Below are 15,967 nucleotides of genomic sequence, written 5' to 3' on the forward strand. Positions count from 1 at the left end.
ATTGCCCAACCTTCCTTCCAAGGAGTGGCTGGTGGGTTTGAACCGCCAGCCTTCTGGTGAGCAGTCAAGTGCCTTAGGCACTATGCTACCAGAGTTTAGGAGACCAAAAATATTTAATCCATGCTGATGACAGTAATAGAAAATCTAATTTTTCCACAAGCTCAGTCCTGAAAGAACTATGGAATAGAATGAGTGTAATAATAATAATCATAATAAAAGACATGAGAGAAGATAATAGTAATTTGAAAGAAACAAATAGAAGTTTTAGGTATGGAAAATTAGAATCTTTGAAGTAAAGAACTCAATAAATGAGATAAATAAAATAATGGATACAACCGAGGAACAAAGTGATTGGTAGGTAAATCAGATTAAGAAAATTTCCTAGCATGACGGAAAAAGCATTAGGGCAAAAATAAACATACACATAGTGAGTTTTGTTTTCTTTATATATACAGATAAAGGAAAAACTGTATAATATGGAGAAGAGAAGTAGAATCCAGGAGTCATAGAAAGGGAGAAAAATAAAAATAGAGAGGGAGAAATATTCAAAGGAGTGATAGAGTTTATGTTACTTAAAAAAGATGAAAGATCTTAGATTGAAAGAGCCCATAGATTGCCAGAAAAAAAAAGATTAAAGGGGATCCTCAACTAGACAAGTTACAGGGAACTTTCAAAATATCAAATAGCATTCTAAAAATTTGCAGAGAGAAGAAAACAAAGGATATCAAACTTCTTACCTCTATAACCAAACACCTTGGTGACTTAGTCACTGGGCTGGAGGGCTTAGAACCATAGTCTGAGAAGGATGTATAGGTCAACTGGCTAACACAGTCCATAAAGACAACATTCTGCATCCTCCTTTGGTGAGTAGCTACTTGGGTCTTAAAAGCTCGTGAGCAGCCATCTAAGATACAACTATTGGTCTCTTCTCATTCAGAGCAAAGAAGAGTGAAGAAAAACAAAGATTCAAGGACACACTTAGTCCAGAGGACTAATAGACCACGTGAACCATAGCCTCCACTAGCCTGAGACTAGAATTAGATGGTGTCCAGCTGCTACTACCAATGTTCTAATTTGGATCACAACAGAAGGTCCTGGTCACAGTGGGATAAAAATGTACAACAAAATTCAAAGTCACAAAAAAGACTAGACTGATAGTTAGGCTGGTGCAACCCTTGAGATTGTGGCCCTTAAACACTCTTTAAACCTGGACCTGAACCCATTCCTGGAGATTTATTTTTCAGCCGAACCACTCCTCAGAAGGAAGATGGGGTAGTCTACTTCTGTACTGATACTTCCTCGGAAACCCAAGCAGGGGTCATTATGAGTTGAGTCTAACTTGACAGCACATAACAACAACAACAACATAACGTGAATAGTAATACCCATGAAGAACATGGTCCTCCAAACGGTCAACTATACAAAACCAAAAGGAAAACATTTGCTTGAAAAACAAAATTCAGAAAGCTGGAAGGGGCAGGAAAGATAAGTGAATGGAAACGAGAAATACATAGAGGAAGTGGGAAGAATGCTGCTATATTGAAGAGATTGCAGTTAATGTCACAAAACAAAATGGGTATAAATTATTGAATGGGAAACTAATTTGCTCTGTAAACTTTCACCCAAACCACAATAAAATGTTTGTTTGTTTGTTTTTAAAAAAAAGTATATGAATAATGTTGAAATCAAAATTTTCACAGCAAATATGCATTCAAGACAATATTTAAAAAACTCTCTGCTGTCAAGTCGGATCCAACTCACAGAGACCCCTCCTTGGGTTTATGAGGTAGTATCACTATGGAAGTTGATTGCCTAGCCTTCCTTCTGAGCAGTGGCTGGTGGGTTTGAACCACCAGCCTTCTGGTTAGCAGTCATGGAACAATTATCATTCACATGTGCAGGCATAATGAAAAGATTCTCAGATACACAAAGCTAAAGACCATCTGGCCCATGAGAGTCAAACATTGAAAGCCGTTTGGAATGAGTTTAAATCGGAGAAGATTCAAATTCAGGAGGTCTTGGAAGAAATTTGTGAAATAAAGGCGATCAAAACCTTAGTAAAGTTGTTATCTTAAAAAGAAACTACACCCACTCCTCACTTACAAATATGGCTAGGTTCCAAAGACCAGGTCATTAAGCAGAAATTAGTGTTACACGAAACTGGAGGATGACCACATAATCTCACCCCCTCACCTATACTGTGAACATCCTGCTGGGCTCTTGTTGAAATCACCTACCAGCACCCCACCACCCCTCCCCCATGTCACCTCAGGAGAGCTTGGCCCCCACTGCCTCCCACAAGGGAGGGCTGACCAGTCATCCAGAACCAGGGTGGCCAAGGTTCTGAGCCACTTCCTATCAGCTTGATAGCAATGGGTGTTGAGTTTCATTCTTGTGCATATACTGAGTGATTGGTGGACCTGCACCATTTATTGAAGAGACTTTTTTCCCCATGAAATATATTTAGCATCCTGCTTGAAAAGCAATTGGCTGTAGACGTATCAGTTTATCTCTGGATACTCAATTCTATTCCATTGATTTATGTTTTGTCTTTATACTAGTAGTACCTCACTGTTTTGATTACTGAAGCCCAATAGTATGTTTTGAGATTGAGAAATGTGAGTCTTTCTCCTTTGTTGTTCTTTTTCAAAATTTCTTTGGCTACTCAGGTCCCCTTACTGTTCCATATAAATTCGAGAATTGGCTTTTTCTTTTCTATTCAGTTGTGTTGAATCTTTGGATTGCTTTAGGTAATATGGACATCATCACAATATTAAATCTTCAGCCAGTAAACACAGAATGTCTTTACATTTACTGAGGTCTTCTTTAATTTCTTCAGTAATGTTTTATAGTTCCGTATCTCAGATGGTATACTGCAGTGAATTTCAGGTGGATTTAGAGTTAAATACAAGAACAATTAAACTTTCTTAGTTGGCGTCTACTCAACAGCACACAACAACAAAGTAAGGTTAAGTGGGGCAGTTCAACTCTGTCACGTTGGGTCACTATCAGTTGGCATTGGCTCGATGGCACCTAACAACACATTTTGTCACAGCAAAGTCTGTGTTTATCATTGTACTAGTAATTGTGTGATTATTTAGTCAAGTCTTTCACTTCCCTGGTTAAATTTATTTCTTGGTATTTTATTAAACTTATTTCTAGGTATCTTACTCTTTCAGATGTCATTTTAAGTGGAATTGTTTTCTTAATTTCCTTTTTAGATTGTTTGCTGCTTTTTCTTAATTTTTGTTTATTGATATATCCTGCAACTTTAGTGAATTCATTTATTAGTAGATTTCTTTAGGATTTTCTATATAAGGGATCATGTGATCTGTGAATAATTTTACTTTTCAATTTGTTTAATTTCTTTTTGTTCCTTGATTGCTTTATTGAGAACTCTCAGCAAAATGCTGAATAGTAGTGCCAAGAGTGGACATGCTGGCTTGTTCCTAATCTTAAAAGCTCTTGGTTTTTCTCCATTGATTATGATGTTAGCTTTGGAGTTTTCATAAATATTTATCATATTTAGAAATTTATTTTCTGTTTATTGATAGAGATGATCATATGGTTCATTTTCTTTTGTTCTACTAATATGTTTTACATTGATTAATTTTTGACCACCTTTGCATTCCTGGAATAAATCCCACCTGGTCATGGTGTGTAATCCTTTTAATATGATATTAGATAAGTTGGCTAATATGTTGTTGAAGATTTTTGCAACCTTCATAAAAAATAATGGTCTGCAGATCATTATTATTATTGTTATTATTATTATTAAATTCTTTTTGTCTAGGTTTGGTATCAGGGTAGTTCTGATCTCCAAAGTAATGTTTTAAAAATATAGTTCTGATCATGCCACTCTTTTAGTTAGAATTCGTTAATGACTTTCTATTAGAATTAAATTAAAAGTACTCTGGTGATGCACCAGGAGCTGTGGTGGTGCAGTGGGTAAGGTATTAGGCTATTAACCAGAAGTTCAGTAGTTCAAACCTACAAGCTGCTCCGTGGGAGGAAGATGAGGCGGTCTGCACCCATAATCCTGTAAAAATTTTATAGCCTTAGAAACCCTGTGAGTGGGGCAGTATTAGTTAGGGTTCATTGTATGGAAGCTACATTGGATTGGATTCTGTCCAATTTAAGCACAAAACAATACAAAAACCTTAATGTGATTGTTGTTGTTATGTGCCGTCAAGTTGGACCTGACTCATAGCGACTCCTCCTTGGGTTTCTAAGGCAGTATTGCTATGGAAGTAGATTGCCCAACCTTCCTTCTGAATAATTTGATTAGGTATAGTTATTTGAAAGAATTAATTAAAAAAAAAAACAAAAAAAACACCCAACACAGACCTCAGGAAGGATAGAAATAAGGATAGTTGCAAGGGCTAGATAAACAGGAATTCATTCATCAGTATTCTCTAGCATTACTACCGATAGACTATTTCAGAATTTAAGATTTTTGTTCTGTGGAGAAATAGTTTGATTGTCTTGGCTTGGATCATATGTTCACCACTTTACCAAGACACTATGAAATGCAGAGGATAGACAAAGGGGAACTTGCTTCCTTGATGGAAAAATAAGTAACTGTTTGGGACAGAGAAAGAAAAGAATTCTGAGTAGGTAAAAACAATAGAAATTATCTCCAAGGGCCTTTCTTTTAGTTTATCTGGTACTTTTGCATTGCAGCCCCCCTGTACCACTAATAACAATTAATTTACCCTTATATTTTATCCCAGGGGACCTGGTGGTACAGTGGTTAAGCAATTGACTGCTAACTGAAAGGTTGGTGGTTTGAACCTACCTAGCCATTCTGTAGGAGAAACACCTGGTGATCTGCTCCTGTAAAGATTACAGCCAACACTATGGAACAGTTCTACTTTGTCACATGGGGTCGCTATGAGTTGGAATTGACTCAGTGACACTTAACAACACCATTTCGTCACAGCACATTCTGTATTTTCATCATCTTGCTAAAAATTTTGTAATTATTTGATGTCTGTCTCCTTCACCTTTGTTGTTGTTGTTAGGTGCCATTGAGGTAATTCCAACTCATAGCAGCCTCATGTGACAGTAGAACTACACCCCAGGATTTTCTAGGCTGTGATCTTTATGGGAGGAGATCCCCAGGTCTTTTCATGTGTTGAGCCAGCTGGGTGGGTTTAACCACTGACCTTTCACTTAGTAGTTGAATACTTAAACATTGTGTCACCATGTCTTCTTTTTTGATTACTTTTAGTGGTGCTCGAATAGAAAATACCACAAATGTGGTGCCTTTAACAAACAGGGATACGGTTTAGGAGGCTAGAAGTCTGAGTTCAGTGTGCCAGCTCTAGGGGCTGGGTGAAAGCCCCTCAACCTTGGGCTTCAGCTCTGCTTCTTGCTCCTGTCTCACTGAAGCTGGAGGCTTCTATTAACTCAGGCAGCTGCTGGCTGCTGAGGCTGACAAACCCAAAGTTGACAATTAAAATGGCACAGTCCCAAGATTACCAAATGTCGCTGGAAGCCACTAGTTCAAGACCAGAGATAGTCCCAGTATTGGCAGAAAACATGGCAGGCTGCTGAATGAAGACTGAGCTACATGCAGGGTCCAAGTCTGCCAAAAAGCTCCAGACCTTTCTCAATGCTGTTGCTTATATACTGGAAGCAGACCACATCCCCAAGGCAGCTACTCAGCTGCTCACAACAGATTCCACCGTGGAGTTGATTACCAGTCTCATCATGGGGACACTACATCCAGCTGACCAATCACTCACAAGTAGGCCCAGCCCAGTTGACACACAACTAAACTATCAATAGTAGACAGCTACTGGTAATGTTAGTATGTGCTTTGCAAATACTAGCTAATCTTTGCACTAGTCCTATGAAATCATTGATACCATCCTTATTTTATAGATGAGGCATGTGAGATTCTAAGTTATTTACCTGGGGGATCAGAATTTGGACTCTTAACTATGTACTCTTGCACATAGTTAGCCTCTAATAAAAAATATTCATTCTCTTGGGATCTAGGGTAGGGGTTATTTATTATCCTTAACTATCTACCTAGTTAGTTATTCCATAAGACTGTCCCATCCATTTACTCTGGTTTCTTGCTGAACACGTAACTTTATGTGTACTGATTTAACCTCCTAGGCAGTTTGAAACTTGGAAGCTGGAACTCTGGTTAATGAACATTAATAATTCTGTCACTCCTCTGTAGTTCTGTCTTACATACCAATTTTATATAATTGCATTTGGCACAGTAATACAAGCTCAGGTCACAGCACTGTTTTCTTGGCTCTGGTTTGGCTTCTCCCCTTACTATACTGTTTTTCCCCAAATCAGTACATGTCCATGTTTCTGAGTCCATTGCACATTTTCAGTCTATATATTACCCAGACTTCTCATCAGCATTTGAGATACTTGATGCTCTCTCTTTTTTCAGACTTTCATTTCTTAGCTTTAGTTACATACACTCATAGTTTTCTTCTCACCTCACTGATCTAAATTTCCTTTACAAATTCCTTCTCCACTGACCATCTTTGAAATATTGGAGGACCTCAGAACTTAAGTCTTAGGCCAGCTTTTTCTCTTTACTAACAAAGCTGTACTCCTGCTCCAGGTTTTACCATCTCAGTAAATAGCATCTCTAATACCTAGGCAGAAATCTAGAACTCATTCATAATACTTTACCTTACAGACAAAATCTTAATTTTTCATCCAACTTAACTGATTTTAACTTCTAGATGCACTTCATAACCATTTTTCCCATGTTCAGTACTGCTGGCACCTTAGTCCAGAGGGATAAAATTTTTCATCTGGTTATGGAAAAGCTTCCTAGGTGATCTTTCTGTGTCTGCTGTACCCCCCTTTCAATCCATTCATTACTTAGCAGTCAGAAAAAGAATTGTTTTTTAAAAGTAAGCCATGCTGTTTTCTTTGGTGTCTTTCCTTTAATCTTAGCATAATTCTAAACACTTTTACATGACTTAACATGATCCTGTGAGATCTGCTTCTTCCTCTCCATCTCCAGCCTTGTTTTCTACAACACTCTCTCTACTATGCCTTAGCCATATTAACTAGTTTTTCTTCCTTGAATATGACCTTAAGGTATTTTTTTTGGGGGGTGGGGTTTTTCTCCCTCACTCTTTGCCCAGTTAGTACCTATCTAACCTTTTCGGTCTTGGCTTAAATATAATTTCTTCAGAGAGGTTTTTACTACTTCCTAATTTTTCACTCTCATAGTACATTTTCTCTTCCATAATAACACTAATTATGATTTATATTCATGTGTTTGATGTAATACCTGTCTCCCTAATTGGAGTGTAAATCCTGGAAAGCAGAGATCTTAACCTGTTTTGGTTCTTACTTAATTCCCAGTTGTTAGCATAGTACCTATTTCCTAGTAGAGACTCAGTAAGTACTTGTTTGCCAGATGAATGAATGAGGTGGTATGTCAGTGTCACTCTGCATCATTCTATATCTTTGTTTTTTCACTGTCTATCCTGAACAGATGAATTTAGGGGGCATTTTCTTAGAACATGTGCCTTGGAGGATTCAGTTTCATTTAATTTAATGAATTGCCACCTTGATTTGCATTTAACTAGCTTGTGAGTTTAAAAGATGGAAGAAGAGTAAAAAATAGAAAACAAATATAGAACAATTTCAGAAGGATTGTTTGCCTTGTGAAAAAGATCCAGAGGTCTTAGTAAATTGTTCATGCTAAACCAGCCATACCTGAGGTATGAGGGAGTTGAAGAGAATCAGTGCTCCTCATTTTCAAATAATATTTATAATTCTAAGCTTTCCTGGTTTGATAGGAAAGAAAAATTTTGGTTTGTTTTATTTCATAGCAGTAGCCTGAGTTCCAAATACTCTTTCAAAGTATGACTAGTGATTGCACATTTACTTTGCAGTCACATTTAGATATACACTAATTAATAAAACAACAAAATTGAATTTAAGTTTACAAATTGAAGGACTTCAATCACATTCTCACAAAACACACTTAAAGTAGCTATGATCTTTGTTTTATACATAAGAATAACATGGATGCTTAGAAAGAAAGTTTAAGTAATTTGATTATAGTCGTAGTTGGGAGAGCCAGGATTTGGTCCTGGTTTTGTCCCATTCCATAGCTCGTTTCGTTTCCATTTCAGCATGTTTCCTCTAATTAACTAACACTTATGTTTTAGGTTTAGAAATTGGAGATTCCATTTATAGAATGCTTTTACTTCATCAAAATAACAAAGTAATCAGCATTTTACCTATTCAAGTATTTTGCAAAAGTTCAGTTCAAATACTTTTCTCTGGAGCTCCCCTTTCCTAGGCTCTTTTGAACTTAAGTAGTTCTTTATTTCATGTTCACTTGATTTCTTATGACATTTAACATGTCTCCCTTATATCACAATAGCTTATAAATATTTCTTAGTTCTGCTATGAGAAGCCCTTTGAGGACAGATTTTTTTTTTTTTTTTTTTTCCTGTTCCTGGGTGTCTCATTGCCCTTTTTGTAATAGAAAGTAAGTAAATACTTGAATAATCTATGGAGTAAAGAACTTTCAAAAACTTTTTGTTTCCTTAGCTATGGAATATAAGGTTTATAAATATTATCTTCATTAGCATGCTGTGTCCTTTATAGCTGTACTACTACTACTACTTTAAAAAAAAATTTATTGTGAGTTGGATGAAAGTTTACAGAGCAAATTCATTTTCCATACCATAGTTCATACACATTTTGTTTCATAACATTGATTACAATCCCCATAATGTAACATTTTTCTTCCCATTTCCTCCTCCTGATTACTATTTCCCTTTGTCCTTCTTTCCTATGTATTCTTGCCCCTTGAGCTGTCCCCCTCAGCAAATACTACCCTTCTGATCTCCCATGGTTGATTGTTCTAAAGAGTGTACCTACCTAGTATAAATGTTCACCTTAGACGCACTCTGTTGTTTGGCTGGAAGCCATGGGAATGAGTTCAGTTCTAGACCTGAAGGGTAACTGGGGACCATAGTCTCACGGGTCTCACCAGGCTCTATCAGACCAGTAAGATTGGTCTTATTTATGATTTTGAGTTTTATTCCACATTGTCCTCCCACTCTATCCAGGATCTCTTTACTGATCCCTTTCTGAGTGGTTGACTGTAGTAGCTGGGCACCATCTATTTCTTCTGGTCTCACGGTCATATAGGCAGAGGTTTGCATGGTCCACTAGTCCCTTGGACTAATTGGTTTCCACGCGTCTTTAGTTTTCTTCAGTCTTCTTTGCTCTGGATGAGGAGAGACCAGTTATTGGATCTAGATGGCTGCTTGCAAGCTTTTAAGACCCCAGTTGCTACTCACCAAAGTAGGACATAGAACAGTGTTTTTATATAGGACCAATAAGCAGTATCATGATAAATGGTATAAAGACTGAAGTTGTCAAAGACTTCATGTTACTTGGTTCTACAATCAACACCAGTGGAAAGCAGCAGTCAAGATATCAGATGTCATATAGCACTGGGCAAATCTGCTGCGAAGGACCTCTTGCAAGTGCTGAAGAACAAAGATACATCCTTAAAGACTAAGGTGGGCTTGATGCAGGCCATGGTATTTTCATTTGCCTCGTATGCATGTGAAAGCTAGACAGTGAAAAAGGAAGACCAAAGAAGAATTGATGTTTTTGAGTTGTGGTGCTGGCAAAGAATGCTGGAAGTACCATACGCTGCTAAAAGAACTAACGAATCTGTCTTGGAAGAGGCAGCCAGAATGCTCCTTGGAAATGGGAATGGCCAGACTTCATCTCACCTACTTTGGTCATGTTGTAAGAGGGGACCATTCCATGAAGAAGGATATCATGCTTGGTAAAGTGGAGGAACAACCAAGGAGGGGAAGGCCCTCAACAAGATGGATTGACACAATGGCTGCAACAATGGGCTCAGGTATAGCAGAGATCGTGGGGTTGGCACAGGACTGAGCAGTGTTTCATTCTGCTGTACATGAGGTCTCTCTGAGTCGGAGACACCTCGATGGCATCTAACAACAAAACAACCTTATATATGGTCATAGGTGTATTTCCTTTTGTCTAAACATACCTGATCATTCAGCCTATTTGTGGATTAATGTTTGTTATCACTGATAACATTTTATATGTAAAAGTGTCTACTTTGTTGTCTGTCCCTCTTGTGCACCTCTCTGTGTCTTCCTTTTCCATGCTGTTAATGTGTTGGTCACTCAGTTTGGTATATTGCCTTTCCTTTCACCCAAATCAATACTTGTCTCTTACCTATCTAGCAATTTTCCCTCCCATCCGTGTTAAGCAACAAAGTTTCCTTCCATATATAAACCTTTCCTTGGTTTTTTACAATAGTGGACTAATAAAATATTTGTCCTTCTGTGATTGACTAATTTTATTCAACATACTGTCCTCCAACTTCATCGTGGATTGTACGTTTTTCTTTAGTGTTGCTTAGTATTTCATTGTGTGTATGTATTATAGTTTGGTTGTCCATTCTTTGTTGATGAACACTTAGGTTGTTTCCATCTCTTTGCTATTGTGAATAGTGCTGTGGTGAACATGACTGTGCATATATTTGTTCATGTCCTGACTCTCACTTCTTTTGATGTATACCTAGTAATGAGATTGCTGGATCAAATGGTATTTCTGTTTCCATCTTTTTAAGGAATCCCTATACGTATTTCCACAGTGGTTGTATCATTTTACGTAGCAGTATATGGAGTTCCAATCTCTCCACCTCATCACCAGCATTTATTATTTTCTGTCATGTCATATTATTGCAGGGGTGAGATGGTATCTCGTTTTGATTTGCGTTTCTCTAATGGCTAATGATTGTGAACTTTTCTTTATGTGTTTGTTGGCTGCCTGAATATGGTGAAGTATCTGTTCGTGTCTTCTGCCCATTTTTAAATTGGATTATTTGTCTTTTTGATATTACCCATGTTGGTGTTTTCTGTAAGTTTTAGAGATAAGTCCCTTGTCAGATATGTCATTGCCTAATACTATTTCCAAAGCTATAGGCTCTCTTTGTATTCTTTTGGGGAAGTCTTTCAATGCACTTAGTTTGCCCCTATTTTTTCTTTGATGAGCTTTACAGTTTTAGGTTTCATGTTTAAGTCTTTGATCCATCTGGAGTTAGTTTTTTGTGTATGATGTGAGGGTATGGATCTTGTTTCATTTTTCTGCAAATGCAAATCCAGTTTTGCCAGCACCATTTGTTAAAGAGACTTTCTCTTCCCCATTGAGTGGATTTCAGCTCTTTTTCGAAGATGAGCTGACCATAGGTCGGTGAATCTGTTTCTTCATTCTCAATTCTGTTCCACTGCTCTGTGCGTCTGTTGAAATACCAGGAACAGCTATACTTTAAAAAGTTACCTTGCTAATATTTATTGCCACTCCTTTTTTCTGGCCTTATCTTAAAATACCTGTTGGAATCATTTGACCTTTTTATTTGAAATCCTCTTAATGATTTCTAAGATACTCTCTTTTAGATTTCTTATTTTGTCCTTTGTGATCTGTTTTTCCTTTAAGTGGTATTGTTCCCTAGGGTTCTGACTTTGGTCCTTTTCTCTTGATCATGTTGAGAACTTTCTTGAGTGTTCTTTTCCTTCCTTGGCTTTGACCAGCTTTCATGTCAGAAGTTCTGAATCAGATACTTAATAGGAAATAAGTGAAGAGGTGAATGACATAGTAAGAAGTAATAGGGCTCTGGTGGATTATAGAATCCATGCCTTGTCTAAAGTTCCACTATGGTTGCTATTTCAAATACTAAATCTGGTGTTTATTTTTCAAGAGCAATTAGAAGTGTAGACTTTTTAATGTAAAATTCTCAGATTTCTGAATATGAGCCATTAGTTAAAGTTTTTAACCATACTTTAGGACAAAAGAAGAGCCTTTTTGAGTTTACAAGTCTACTTACTCTAATTTACTGTGCTTTTGACGCCTAGGTTTATATTTCCAGACTTGATTTTTCTACTGAACTTAAGGCTCATTCTGTTATATGCTAGAATTTATAGGAGTTCTATGGTCCACTGACATCTCAAAGTCCATGATGAACAACCTGAACCTCAAACTTGCATTAAGAAATTATCTTGGTTATAGAGTCAGACAGCTATGACTTTAAATCCTGGTTCTACCACCTACTAATTAAAAAAGTGCAAAAGGGGCATGGAGGTGGCATCTTCTGACCTCCTCCAACCTGAAAAGGGGAAAACGGAGTCACCATCAATAGTCCAAGGCTTATTCCTGTGAGGCCAGACATGCCACCACTCTCCAGCCTTTTCACCAGTTCTGATACCAACCATCCCTCACATGCCATTCACTACTTCTCTGCTTGCTTCAATAATTCATTGCAGTGGCCACACAAAACTCACAATACTCACGATTATCAGGTTTATTAGGGAAGTAATAAAGAACATACTCAGGATACAATTCTTTGATCAGGACAGTCTTCCCTCTGCTATGCCCTCAGGCATGCCTCTCTAGCCCTTGGTCTCTCTGCCCAGCCTCTGACCTGCTTGGGCAAATGTTACAAAGCTCTTTTAGCTCTTGTGATACGTATACCCCACTCCGCCAGCAAGTCTCCTGCCCAAGGGCCCTTGGCTTTCTTGCTCTGTGGGCTGGAAAGTCCACTTCTCTGTTTCACACCTCTCGATTTCACCTCTATCTGTCTCTCAGTCAGGCATCTCTGCTGTGGTGTCTCTGCAAGGAGGTCCAGTGCAGGGATCTCGGGTCTAAGGACGCACTCTGCTCCATTCCACTTCCAGCTATTCGCTCTTGAAGGCAGTGAGATCTCCCCTTCTGCCTCTAAAAAAAAAAAAAACCCAAACTCATTGCCATCGAGTGGATTCCTACTCATAGCAACCCCCCTTTAGGTTTCTGAGGCAGTAAATCTTTACCGAAGTAGATTGCCCAGTCTTCCTTCCGTGGAACAGCTGGTGGGTTTGAACCATCAGCCTTCTGGTTGGCAGTCCAATGCCTTAGGCACCATGCTACCAGAGCTCCTTCTGCCTCAAAAAAAACCATACTCACTGCCGTCGAGTCACTTTGACTCACAGTGACTTCTACTTGGGCTTCCAAGGCGATGTCTCTGTAGAAGCAGATGGCCCAGTCTTCCTTCCCAGGAGTTGCTGGTAGGTTTGAACCACCTGCTTTCTGGTTAGCAGTCAAATGCCTTAGGTACTACACCCCTTCTGCCTCTAAATGCAAATGCAACCATTTCCATGGAGTTGGATTCAACTCATAGTGACCCCTCCTTGGGTTTCTGAGGCGGTGTCACTACAAAAGTAGATTGCCCAACCTTCCTTCCAGGGAGTGTCTGGTGGGTTTGAACATCCAGCCTTCTGGTTACAGTCAAATGCCTTAGGCACTGTGCCACCAGAGCTGCCTCTGTTGTTGTTGTTGTTATGTGCCGTCAAGTCGGACCCAACTCATAGCGACCCCTCCTTGGGTTTCTGAGGCAGTATCACTACGGAAGTAGATTGCCGCATCTTCTTTCCAAGGAGTGGCTGGTGGGTTTGAACTCTAGGAGGGCTCATTTTAGCCCAGCAGCGTAGCAAAACTAAGAGTTCTACACACCGTATTTACGTGGACCCACTCAGGAGTTACAAAAATTGTGGCCAGAAAAGTGATACCAAGTAATTCACTGCACTTCAACAAGTTACATAATGTCTTTGTCTTAGCACTACTATGCTAGCACAGTGACCTGCATGTAATAATTAAATGTTGGTTGCTCTCAGTTGATACTCCTCTTTCATTAGTGTTTCCACCATTCACATTTACTGATCTTTAAGAATCATTCTTGACTTCTCTTTTTTTTTTCTTCAGATTTAGTCACCAGTGTCCTATCAAATTTTGCCTTTGTAATGTCTCCTCACTACTGTTTATCTTAGTTTAATTCCTAATTTTTGCTCATCAGTATTACTGTAACAGCCTCTTAATAGTTTCCTAGCCTATATTAAATCCTCTTCCCAATCTGGTCTCAACCTACTGCTAGTGATTTATGTTTTACTTAAACCACCAATCTGATCAACAGGCTTCTGCTTAAAATTCTTCAGTGGCTCCCCATTGTCTTTAAATTTTTAACATATATTGTTCTTTTTGATTTAGTCCCTATTTGCTTTTTGGTATTATTTCTTGCCCTACACCTATTTGCATTCTAAGCTTAAGCTATACTGTTGTTGTTGCTGTCATTATGTACCGTCGAGTTGGTCCTGACACATAGCGACCCCTCCTTGGGTTTCTGAGGCGGTATCACTATGGAAGTAGATTGCCCAACCTTCCTTCCGAGGAGTGGCCTGTGGGTTTGAACCGTCAGCCTTCTGGTTAGCAGTCAAGTGCCTTAAGCACTACACTACCAAAAGTTCTTAGTATTTGGAAGCTCTGGTGGGGTAGTGCCTAAAGCATTTGACTACTAACTACAAGGCTGACAGTTCAAACCCACCAGCCACTCCTCGGAAGGAAGCTTGGACAGTCTATTTCTGCAATGATACCACTGCGGAAACCCAAGGAGGGGTCGCTATGAGTCAGATCCAACTTGATGGCAGTGAGTTTGGTTTTTTTATATTGCCAAATCTCCCTGAGGAAGAAAAATCACCCTTGGTTAAGAACTACTGGTTTATAGACATTCCCATCTCTCTTCTTATTCTTCAATACCTGCTTGTCTGTGGGCTCTTTTTTTCAGCATGAAAATGATCTTCCATCTTTAAGAAATAACACAGTTCCCCCAACTCAAGTAATTCTTCGTTTCCTCTTAATTTTTGCTCATTTTTTCTCTTTTCTTCTTCCCATCCATATTTTTAAAATGAATTGCTTCTACTTCCTCATTTCCCTCTTTTTTTCTTACTGTACCCCCATGGTGCTGCTGAAAATGCTTTTGTCAACTCTCCTATCTTGTTTTATCTCATTTGTTCCCTAAAGTAAATAGTACCTAGTAGCCCAAGTGATAATTATCTTTTAATCCTTCCTCCTACTTCTACTTCTGCTCCTACTGCACAGCCTCAAAGTCCTGTTTATTCTACCTCCTTAATATCTCTAGAATCTACCTGTGTTCTTTATTCCCACAATTGAGTTCTAACATTGTCATCAGTCTCTTTATTGATGTCTGTATCTCAAGCTTAGTCCTGTTCTACTTTATTTTCTACATTATGTCATAAGTGAACTTTGTAAAACAAAGTCTCTTTTCAGATCTTCTGAATCATGATTTCTGGAGTCCTAAAACTGCATTTTGAAAGGTTTACCAGATGAATTTGATGCCATTCTTATTTGTTTCATTCTCCTGTTTAAGAAACACTCAGGAATTCTTGAAGTTGTTAAAATCTTTACAAAACTCTTCCTGATGAGGTCGCTGTTTATTAACAAAGACATTTTTGCTATAATAAAATGTTTCAAAGTCTTTTAGGATACATGTTTTATGGAAAATCAGTGTTTATTCATTTAGTTACTGGTATATTTTTTACAACCAATAATGAAATTCATAATTGGAGAGAGAGGATAAGGAAGAAATGTGCATATTCTACTTCAAAGATTAAAGTATTTTGGGTCTGTGACATATTTTACTGCTATATTATAAAATATTTAAATAAAATTTCTTTTCTTGCAGGTATTTATAACAGCAATGATGTAGCAGTATCATTTCCAAATGTAGTATCTGGCTCAGGATCTAGTACTCCTGTCTCCAGTTCTCATTTACCTCAGCAGTCTTCTGGTCATTTGCAACAAGTGGGAGCTCTTTCTCCCTTAGCCACATCATCTGCAACCACTACTGTTGCTACAACTCAGGTAAATTCTTACAATGATGTAGCATGAGTATAGATGGGTTTTGTCATCTTTATTTTTTTTTATTATTATTACTTTTTTTTTTTTTGCGGTGTTCTCTCTCTTCCTCTCCCCTTCCCTCCCCTCCCACCCCTGGTAACCAGATATTATTATTATTTTTTTTAATAAGTTTTTGTTGTTGTTGAGAAGATTCACGGCAAAAAATACACCTATTCAAGTC

At 38.2% G+C, this 15,967-nt stretch overlaps 1 protein-coding gene across 1 annotated transcript in view; it reads left to right on the plus strand.

Moving 5' to 3' along the window:
• The window catches only part of MLLT10 (MLLT10 histone lysine methyltransferase DOT1L cofactor), a 480,716-nt gene that overhangs the window by 431,812 nt on the left and 32,937 nt on the right, over nt 1-15,967 (plus strand). Inside the window, exon 13 of the mRNA XM_042780339.1 lies at nt 15,572-15,750. Coding sequence (XP_042636273.1) covers nt 15,572-15,750 — 179 coding nt within the window. The remainder of the gene's footprint in view (nt 1-15,571; nt 15,751-15,967) is intronic.

The sequence above is a fragment of the Orycteropus afer genome, unplaced genomic scaffold (assembly GCF_000298275.1).
Source record: "Orycteropus afer afer isolate SDZICR_OR568_19922 unplaced genomic scaffold, OryAfe1.0 scaffold00035, whole genome shotgun sequence".
Lineage (NCBI taxonomy): Eukaryota > Metazoa > Chordata > Mammalia > Tubulidentata > Orycteropodidae > Orycteropus > Orycteropus afer.